General features: G+C 32.7%; 1 protein-coding gene across 1 annotated transcript; it reads left to right on the plus strand.

Annotated features, from left to right (window-relative positions):
• Nucleotides 1-7,659: 7,659 nt before the first annotated feature.
• Nucleotides 7,660-10,775, plus strand: LOC113739438 (glutathione S-transferase U9). The gene is made up of 2 exons (XM_027266651.2): nucleotides 7,660-8,113; nucleotides 10,266-10,775. Exons 1-2 carry the CDS (start codon nucleotides 7,703-7,705, stop codon nucleotides 10,635-10,637), a joined length of 783 nt encoding a protein of 260 aa, XP_027122452.2. The 5' UTR covers nucleotides 7,660-7,702; the 3' UTR covers nucleotides 10,638-10,775.
• The last annotated feature ends 641 nt before the right edge of the window (nucleotides 10,776-11,416 follow it).

Genomic DNA, 11,416 nt, shown 5'->3' on the forward strand with positions numbered 1-11,416 from the left:
CTGCTTTAAGTCGTTTGATTTGAGAACTTCCTGCAGTTTGAGTTCATTTTGTTATGCATGTTTGTCGAGGCCACAACCTTTTGTTCTTCTGTTTCCATCTAATAAAACCATGGTTGATTTTTGTTTGCAATTTAATGTTCTAACTTCTAAGATCACATAATCCAGTCATCTCATAAACCAAGAAAGTTTCCTTTCCATTCCATAAGACAAATCGATGCTTAACAAACTGTTACAATTAAATTCTCAATGCTTAACTAAATTCTCCAAGGTCAATGTTTAATTAACAAGCTGAACCTCATATTGGAAAAACTATCAATGCTTACGACAGATATTGAACAGAGCAATCAATTATTAATGGTGGAAAACTGGAAATTGGAAGAGAGAGAAAGAAAAGAAGACGATCTCTGACCAAAATAATAATAATAATAATAATGCATCAGAAAAGAAAACTCAGACTTATAGTATACTCCATAAATAGGGTAAAAAACAAAAAAGCCTCATGTGGTTAACCTAATTCACAGAAAAATCCCTCATAGTTTTAAAATATACAACACGACCCCTCATACTTTGAACTAAATTGTAAAGGTGACGGAATCCGTTAAACTTAACGGAAATGGACGAAATGACCAAAATGCACTGATATAATTAAGCAAAAGACAGCTCAAAAAAATCATTAATTTTATTCTCTAAGTAGAGCGAATTAAGGGTTAAGGGGTAGAATAGGTATATTTGATAAAAATTAGGCATAAAATTTTTTTTTTAGGTTTCAATAAGTTATTTCCGTTAAGTTTAACGGATTCTGTCACCTTTATAATTTAGTTCAAAGTATGAGGTGTCGTATTGTATATTTTGAAACCATAGGGAACTTTTCTGTGTATTAGGCTTACCACAGGACTTTTTTTTTGTTTTTTACCCTCATAAATATGTTCCTTGTGCAACAGAGCATAGTAAATTTAAAAATTAATTATTTTGATGCATGCATAAAAATTATATGTGATTATTTAATGACAATTATATATTGCCTAATAGTGGGAGGGAGAGAGAGAAAAAAAGAAGAAATAAAAGCAAAATGTGTATGAAATTGAGTATAAAATTCTTTGAGGGGTCAAAATGTAATTAAAGTCGGTTGATGCAGGTAATTCATCCAACCGTTATCTTTGATTGTTAACTAGTTTTTTCAGCCTCACGCAATGCGTGAGGATGCCCTGGGTCTATGTTAATCAAAATCAAATGAAGGCAAGTGGATTAATGTAAAATGGTTATATATTTAATACATGATAGGTGTTAATAAATGTAGAGAATTTGACTTTAGATAAATTGAATATTGCTGTTACTCGTTTACTCATTTGATTTGTAATTTTCTCTTAGATAGTCAGTCTTTGACTTAAGATCTTTGCGAATTCTTGATATTATAAATAAATGATGCATTCATTTAAAATGTACAAGTACATACATATATCATAAATATGGTGACGCTGATCACTTTTAAAATTATGCATACACTATTTGTATCTAATCAAGAATGAAATAAGTTTAAACAAGATCAGTTAGGTGAGAATGCGAAAAATTCACCTTGTAAAACCGCCAAATCCAGGTCTTCAATTGGAGAAAGAAACACATCCAATATGTTGCTTTTCAGATGGCTTTCTCTCAAGATTACATAGACAATACAGCTTTGTGCGACTCCCACAGACCGCTTCGGACACCACCCACCACCCACTCACCAGGGGAGCTCAAGCAACTACAACTATACGATGAAGATACAAATACACGTCTGAACTCTGAAGCACAAACACAAAAGCCACTAAAGTTGACCAAGCACACAACTGAAACACGAATGCAAAAGTCACCGAAGTTGCCCATAATTTAGGCGGTGGATCTATTTTACAAATGGGGTAACAAACTCGTGTTTAAAATCCAAAAATATGTATTTATAGAATTGTTTTTTCATGCTCGAAAGAAAAATTGGAACTACTATAAAAGTTTAAAAATTATAATCCATTTCTTAAATTGCATATTTTTTTATGAAGAAAGTTTATCCTTTTGCAAAAAAAAAAAAAAAAGAGTTTACACAGCCACGGGATACCTTCATATTTTTAGTGACAAACTCGTGTTTAAAATCCGAAAATATGTATTTATAGAATCATTTTTTCATGCTCGAAAGAAAAATTGGGACTACTGTAAAAGTTTAAAAACTATAATCCATTTCTTAAATTGCATATTTTTTTTAAGAAGAAAGTTTATCCTTTTGCAAAAAAAAAAAGAAAAAATGCTTACATGGCCACGGGATTCCTTCATATTTTTTTTAATTTTTTTTCCAAAACAGGAGGACCCTCTTGTTTATATTGACAGTATACATTTTCACATTTTAATGCATATTATTTAATCCAAATTTGAATTCTAATATCAACTTTTGTATATATGACATGTATCCAAAAATGATAGTGAGTGTGTTTGGATTGAAATGATTTGAAAAAAATAATTTGCTTCACAAATTCCAATCACCTTTTTATCTTCCAAATCACATTTTTATCTCACATATATCACATCATAAAATATGCTACAGTAATTATATCAAATAAACTCCTACCCAAATAAACTCAGTGTATACTGTATATTCTGAAACTCTTGGTTGAAATGTAAGATAATTAAAGAATATTTCGTAAAGTTACATATGCAAAACAGTGGAAATGTAAGATGCTGCTTTCAACGTGAATCAAACACAAAGATGCCAAGTTTCATCGTTCTATTGCAGCAAGAAAAGTTTGCTTGCATGATATTGCACTATTAATGCCTTACACGAAGAGAACTAAAGAGGATAATAATGGATATGTCATATTATATCTAAAAGTTGAAGCACTCAAAATTGGTCCAACTTCCACCATACATACACCCAAACCCTAAGAAAACAAATCGAATGTTCCAATTTCCAGGTTTCAATTTTTATAGCAAGCCTAATTAAGAATATAAACAAAAATTAAAACTTTGAATGAAGAAAATACGAATAAAAGTATCTAAAGCTAAAGGTTGGGTAGTACATTACTTTTCTGAAATTTCTTATCAAGAATTAGTTCAAACATGTTCAATAATTCTTTTCTCGTTATACATAATAGTGATTAAGGCACACTCAGATGTGTGTATAACTAATTAGAATAAAAATATTTGTAATGATTAGGGGTGGGCAAAATTATCCGCTAACCCGAAAACCAGTCATATTTGATCCGATCCGATCCGAAAATTAGGGTATCCGATTTTTATTATTTGATTTCTTATCAAGAATTAGTTCAAACATGTTCAATAATTCTTTTCTCGTTATACATAATAGTGATTAAGGCACACTCAGATGTGTGTATAACTAATTAGAATAAAAATATTTGTAATGATTAGGGGTGGGCAAAATTATCCGCTAACCCGAAAACCAGTCATATTCGATCCGATCCGATCCGAAAATTAGGGTATCCGATTTTTATTATTTGATCTGGTCAAAAGAGGGTCGGGTATCGGCTAAGATGCGGGGCGGGTTAAGGTCACATAATTAAAACCCGCGGGTACCCGATCCGCCCCGCATATATATATTTATTTATTTTTATTTTTATTTTTATACACACACTATAAAATAATAAGTTAGAACTAAATAAGTAATTTTATTGAACAAATTGCATTACAAATATGAGAGACTATAGTTTATTTATAAAATTCATTTGTAAAGGCCATGATCTTATACTTTATAGAAAAAAATTTAATTAATGTGGAACATATATATTAAAAATTGTGCTACTTATTTCAAATTTTTATTGATTTTGAATTCTTTTAATTTTTTTCCTTTATCTTATATTCTCTTCATATGCTTGTTTCTTGGTGGGAAACCTTTTTTTAGAAAAAAAAAATATTAAATCTTAGATGAATGTGTAAAATATAAAATTAAATTAGTATAAATCATTTTTTTAAAAAAATTAAATGATAAACGGGGCGGGGCGGGTACCCGCTAATCCGACCCTATCTCAGTGGGTACCCGTTATAGAATACCCGCTGATATGCGGGGCGGGTAAGGGTCAGAAAATGGCCGACCCGCAAGGTGCGGGTCGAGTCAGGCAAATGGTGAATGGGGCGGGTACCCGACCCGCGCCCACCCCTAGTAATGATAATTCTCTTATAAAAGTGAAGTATTATAGGGGAAACAAGTGCATGGGCTTAATTTCGGTGATGTTAATAAAGAAAAATTAAAGAAATGTGTGTCAAATATAATAGATAAACATGGAGAAATTGAACGTAAAAATACGGGAAGATTCGAAGTTATAGTTAAATTGTTGTTTTATTATTTTGTTAGAGAATAAATCCATTTTATCCTTTATAATAAAGGCAAAAAAAAAAAAAGAAGAAGAAGAAGAAAGAACTAACAATACAACACCGTAAAGGGCATCAAGCTTTATATATGGCACATGTATGCTTCCTAAAAAATGCCACTGGAGGGAGAGGGGAAAGAATTCTAGCGTCTGAACTCTGGAGCAAGAGGGCAAGCCCAAACAAATTCCTATGAAATGCCATTGGAATTGTCAAAATTTACAGCATAACCAGTCTATTTGCCTATGAAAAAGCCATCGAAGTTGCTCAAAATTACCGGATAACCGGTCCATGAGCACTGTAGCAACTCCAACTCGCGCTTTTAGTATAGTAAAGATTAAAATTTCTTTCAAAAGTGTTTCTCATATTATAACCACTTATGGATGCTGGCAATTAATACATACATTAATGCGTATATCGCTTTGGATATTAATGTATGTTCATCTATAGAAGATGACGTTCACTACTTGTTGCGGTGGAATTTATTATTTATACCATGTCGATTTCAGATCCTATTAGTCAAAAATAGTGGGCATGAGAACTGTAAACTAATCTGTGTGCATTAAATTCAAGTAAAAATTGGCCCCACAAAAGAAGAAAAAATAACAATAATAAAAAAAAAGTCAATCAACAATAAAAAAAAAGCCTTTGCTCGTATTCGTACATCTTTTGAAAAGGAATACAATCATATATCGTTTCGGAAAAAAAAAAAAAAACAAAGTGAATTGAATGCGTCACCAATTGACTGTACATTTGCCTGTTAACATTAATCATTGTTTTGAAATCTCAAATGCAAATTGGAAGAAGAAAATTTTGGAAAATGACCAGCTCCAAAAAGATTACGGAAGGAATCTACTTTAAGATGACTGCAGCAAAGCAAATTTATTGAACCTAAGATTTTATATCCCAAATAGAACCAGTTCGTTCGCAGAGTCTATCAAGTACACTGATTAATCAGCACCGCCCAATGTGAGAATTATTCCACAATTTACAGCTTAAAAGGGCTGCAGCATTTGCTGTAGGATAGGATCTTCCTTGGTGAACATCCAAACTTGCTGTATTTATTGTCACACCACAAGAATGGTTGAGATTTGCTTCTAGTGTATCAATGGTTAATAAAGACTCAATTTTGGGGCAGCTCAGCCGCAAAATTTGATTTTAGCGTTGATAAGATTTTCCTTGCAGCTTCCTTTGGGCTCTGGCCGCTGTCACCAACATTGTGGAGCTCAGCTCAACTTCATGATGTCACCAACTACCAATGCAAAATATAGAAACTCCATATAAAAGCGTTCGATTCTATTCTACCCTCTCCAGAGACAAGAACCTTGACCGTATCATTAATTACTCTCTTCTTCTTACTTTCTGATTTTTTTTTGATAAGTAAATACTAAACATCATCAATTTCGTAGCCGCATTTCCAGCAATGAGCACAGATAATTTACCTTCTGATATTCTGGAACCCGAATCCCAGTCCTCTGCCGAGGAAACAAATTTGCAGCACAAAAGCACATCTCCATGCACTCATCCGGGGCAGCTTGACTGGGCAGTATTAGTACTTGGGTTTTGCTTGACATCAGCAACTGAAATCGCTTAGCGGCAAACTCACCGGCCACAAGAAAGCCACGCAGACAGCATCGAAGTTCCAAAGCCATGCAGACATCTGATAGCAACAAACTCACCGCCCAGAACAAAGCCATGCGGATAGCAGGAAATTTCCAGCAAACCCACCACCACTGAATGGCAAAAGACCAAACTGCCCCTCAAGCTCACACAAATCACGCTATTTTCACTGTAGCTAAGCCAACTGACGCTTTTAGTATAGTAAAGATTCAAGATTTAAATACAATTACTTTCCTTAAGGTTTAGCCAAATAACCGATTTGACCATAAGGTTTAGCCAAATAACAGATGCCTCCCTATAAATAACTTTCATTGAATATATCATTGGGAACTAGTGAAAAGACCAAAAGTAAACAAACAAAACTACATAGTTTCAATAAATCAACGTCTTTCTCTTTTGGTATAGGTCAAGGAGTGGCTTGATAATCTTTTATGCATGCAAAGGATGGGATTAAGTTATTTGGCCAAACTTTGAGATTTATTTGGTAGTTTGGCTTAATCTCAGGGAAGGAAACTGTGATTAATTCTTAATTCAAAGGGCAAAATGTATAAGAAATAGCATTGGGGGGCAAAGTGCAAATTATACTCAATGCTAAGGGGCTTACTGCCATTAACTCATTTTAAAATGGGCCCATTGCGGGAGCCTCAATTGCGGTAAAGGGAAATTAAAAGCTACCTGTGAACGCTAAGAATTGCTGAGCCTTCAAGCGTTGACATGAAAAATAAAAAATCCATTTTTATCATGACTTAGAATTTTTAGTTTTTTATTACTTGCTATTCAGCCCTTGCAGAAAAAGTAAACTGGACTTTTCCATGGATTTGATATCTTGCCCTTTTGAATTTCATCCAAGGTTTTCCTATGGAAGATTCGGTTAATTGCCTCTAATTTATTTGTAATGTAGAACCCAAAATTTACATAAAATTCCCATAAATTTCTTTTTGTTCATAATTTAGACTTTTGGTTCAATTTTGCATTTTCAATTCTCTGTCCAATTATAGAATGCTAAAATCCTGCCATCATACCAACATATTATTGAAACTCACGGATTAATACGAATAAAATGTTCAAGACAATCAGACTGATAAACAATAACCACTAATTGCATCATGGAAATTATATACGCTATAGGTAACAATTGAGAAAGATTAAAATAACGGTATAGAAATTTAGATTCATAAATTGTAGCTTCTGCTCCTCCATATGCGAGTACATACACATGAAAAGAGTCTTTTCAATATATATATATATATATATATATTTATATATGAAATGAGTAGATTACAGCTCAGATTCAGAACACGTAGAACTAATGACGAAATAATAGAAGTAATGGAAGATATACTCATGTAGTATTAGATAATGTAAAAAGAAAAAAGAAAAAAAAATTGTCTACATTCCAGGTTTTAGATAAAAAGATACATCATCTTATATGCTAAAATCTATTTATTTTTCTATGCCCCTAAAGTATGAAATCCATCCCGTGATATTGTCAGAACTAAAGGAAAATATCAGGGACCAAAAGTTCAAATTTAGTTGTCTTTGTGTCTAAAATCAGAAACTTTAGGGACCAGACTTGCATTAGACGAAATATTAGGGACCAACGTAGCACGTAGGTCAAACATTGAGGGCTGCTTTAGTCTATAATGGCCTGTGCACATTAAACAATCTATTAATCCTGTTTCTCTAGTCTTTCTTTTTCATTATTTAAAGTAAGAAATAGAAGAGTTAAGATTGCTTTCGTATGAATCTACTGTACCGGGAACGACTTTATATAAACATAACAACAATAGCCAGATTCAAAAGCCATAGGACAATTAGGAGAAGAGAAAGAACGATGGGAGAGGAAAACAAAGTGATTCTGCTTGGAAATTGGTCAAGCCCTTTTGTTAAGAGAGTGGAATTGGCTCTCAAAACCAAAGGCATTCGGTTTGAGTATGTGGAAGAGGATTTGAGCAACAAGAGTGCTCTGCTCCTCAAGTATAATCCAGTACACAAGAAGGTTCCTGTTCTTGTCCATAATGGAAAGCCAGTATGTGAATCTCTAGTTATTCTTGAATATATTGATGAAACCTGGCAAAATGGACCTCACCTCCTGCCTAAGGATCCTTATGAAAGAGCCAGAGTTCGCTTTTGGGTAGCTTATATCCATCAGGTATTCATCTTATTTTACTTTTTTCCTGTATATTTTTCTAATTTGCATTATCATGTTGTCATTCCGCAAGCAAGATCTGGGCCAGCCATTGGCTCACAGTTGGTACAGTTAGTTCCTCTCGTATAGTCGTATACGCTTAAGTGAAAACTTGGTCTGTGATTATACAACTTGTGAGATGGTGTAAATTTGTAAATGGTGAGTTATCTAGGGAACCTTGAAACTATTTCAATTGTTAGCTTTTGATCATTCATCCATTTTAAGTCTCAAATTGATTCTCAATAATGAAAAGCGTCAAAGTTTGATTATTCAGTCGATTTCAGTTGTTAGATACGTCAGATTTACCCTTATTATACCATTAGCTTTATTGGTGAAGATGGACGGAAGGATCAAAATTTGATATTTGTCATTGTTGAGAGGTCAATTTGAGACTTTGAAATAGATGAGGGGTCAATTTGAAATTTAAAATAGATGAAGGGTCAATTTGAGATTTGAAATAGATGAGGAGTTAAAAGTGGACCATTAAAATAATTTAGAGAGTCCCTAAGTAGTTTATCCATACATAAATAAGACTTAGGGGGAAAATATAGTTTTGATCCCAAATGTTTGGCTCATGTGCTAAATTGGGCCCTAATGTTCAAACAAAATAAATTTGGTCCTCAAAATTTTTTTATTTTATACAAATTTAAGATAATTAATGAATAGTCAGCAATTCTAATGACCAATATCAATTTAATGTTAGTCAATGATTTTGACATTTTATTTTTGGTCCCATCATTTGGAGTTTGAATCATTATTATGCTTTGATTGCTTTCACAAGTTTCAATAATGATATTAAGGGTTTGACAATGAAATGAGATACAAACTAAATCAAAATTACTTTATATGTGTACTAGGTATTCTAATTAAATTTCTTTTTCTTCTTTTGTTTGTTTCATTTATTCATGTCACTATTTTTTCATGTCTTTCTTCTCCTTTGCATTTAAAATTGGTCTTAAAATTGGACATATTTTATGTAGTTATTATTGTGCACTATGACTAATTAATTGATCATGAGTTTAATCATTTTTTAATTTATATTGATGATTAAACATCAAATTAAATATCCTTAAAAATATAAGCAATATACAATGTGTAAATTAAGTTGATAATCTAATAAACTTCTTTTCTTTCTTTTTTCCTTTTTTAATTTCAAATAAGTTTCGAATGAAATAGGTGTCTTACAGGATCATTTGGATTATTCAATAAAATTACAATGTAGGCAAACATTAGAATACTTACTTTAGAACATTATGAATGGAACATTAAGTTCTAATTGGAAGGAAAGACAAGAAAATAGAAAAGCAATTTTTTCTCAAAAATCCCTAAAGTCATTTCATTCTGATACTTATGTTTACTAGTTATTGTAAGCACAATTTCTAACCACAACCATTTGCAACCTATATCCACAAGTATTGCAATAATTTGTACAATAGTAATTACAGTAAAATTAATATATATTTAAAATTATAATTATCCTCTTTTTTCACTAATTTTTATCTTATACACTATCTATGTTATACTTAACTTCAAATAATTTGACAAATAGTTACTCTTTAGGCTCAAGAATGGTGTTGTGCCGCTATGAAGTGCTCTTAAGATTTTTTTTTTTTAATAAGGATTTGGAAACACATTTGTCAAATATTTAGTTTCAATTCACCTTTATTTCATCTTAAAACCATAAATATTCTTATTTGAAACCCAAGGGACCATATTGACGGAAACTCCAAATATTAGTGGAAAAAATGCAAAGTCAAAATTTTTTACTAAAGTCAAATTAGTGTTAGTTATTGTGCTTTTCCATTAGTTGTCATAAATTTGTATAGAATCAAAAACTTTGGAACCAAATTTGTTTCAATTAAAACATTAAAGACCAATTTATCATATCAGCCAAATATTGGAGACCAAAACTGAGGTATGATGACACTGTTTGATTGTACACCATATTTTATGAGAAGTACACTAATGCCAACCGCAAGTATCGTAATTAAGTAACGTTTGTGGAAAAAAAAAAGTATCGTAATTAAGTTGCCTGAACTCCATCCTGACTATAATCTACCCTCACTCCTATGTTTAGAAAACAAGAAAAGTACATCCTTAACTTGTGTTGGTGCAGCTGTTAGACAGCATGGCCAAACTCTACACACCTGACAAGGAGGCACAAGAGAAAGCCCTTAAAGAAGTGCATGAGAAGCTGAGAGTTTTGGAAGATGGCATGAAGGAAAACTTTCCAGGGGGAAGTCCTGATGTCCGTGCCAAAAAGCTGGAAATCCTAGATATCATGATGATTGCAACTGTTGGTTCCTTCAAGACACACGAAGAGGCTCTCGGTGTACAGATTTTGGATCCGGAGAGGAATCCACTCACATTTTCGCGGGTGCAAGCTCTCAATGAGCTGCCTGTAGTGAAGGAAAGTAACCCTCCATATGAAAAGTTGATTGCTCTTCTTCAGTCCCTGAAAGAAAGTGGCATGAAATTCTACAATTGATTGTGGTTACGTAGCAGTTAGTTTGTGAATTAACTTTATGCAAGTTAATCGAGACTACTGCCCTCTCCTTGTAAGTTGAAACAAGTAAGGCTTACTCATAAGTCATCTGAATAAAGAATGTGCATATTTATATGCTTAGCGATCGACTGATCACCCACGAGAACTGACTCTTAAATTTATTACGCAATCAATCCTTAACAAACTTTTCGAAGTTGGACCACAAAAAGATACAAGTAGCTAGTAATAGAAACCTATTGACTGAGGCATATGCCATAGATTGAGCATAATTGAGGTTTAGCTGATTTCTTGAAATTAACGTGTTTGGATTGCATTTTTCTAGATTTTTTGTAAAAAAATTACTGTAGCAATTTAATATATGTGAAATAAAAAGTTGATAGAAAAATGTGTTCACAAAAAACGTGCCAGTTTTTCGACGGAAAATGGCTGTCCAAATCTACTGTGTTTTGAGCTTGAACTTGAGGTTTAGTTACCTAGACTGAATTGTTTCTTGAACTTGAAAGTAGCTGAAAGCATGGTAACAGTGGATCCTTACCCAGGAAAGCTACTAATTTTCTTCCAGCTATATGGAAATGGCAGCTTTCTTGTAGACTCTGATTTTGATATCAAATGTACTAATGAAAGTGCGTCATACTAACGTAGGTATAGCTGTGTACCTCACTCCACCTTTAGCTTTCTCTATGAATTAAAGAAATGGAAAATAGTCGAAAGTTGAATTAATTGAGCTCCAGCTAAGAATAAGAATAAATTATCTTGACTTT

Source organism: Coffea arabica, chromosome 4c (genome assembly GCF_036785885.1).
Source record: "Coffea arabica cultivar ET-39 chromosome 4c, Coffea Arabica ET-39 HiFi, whole genome shotgun sequence".
In the NCBI taxonomy this organism is placed as follows: Eukaryota; Viridiplantae; Streptophyta; class Magnoliopsida; order Gentianales; family Rubiaceae; genus Coffea; species Coffea arabica.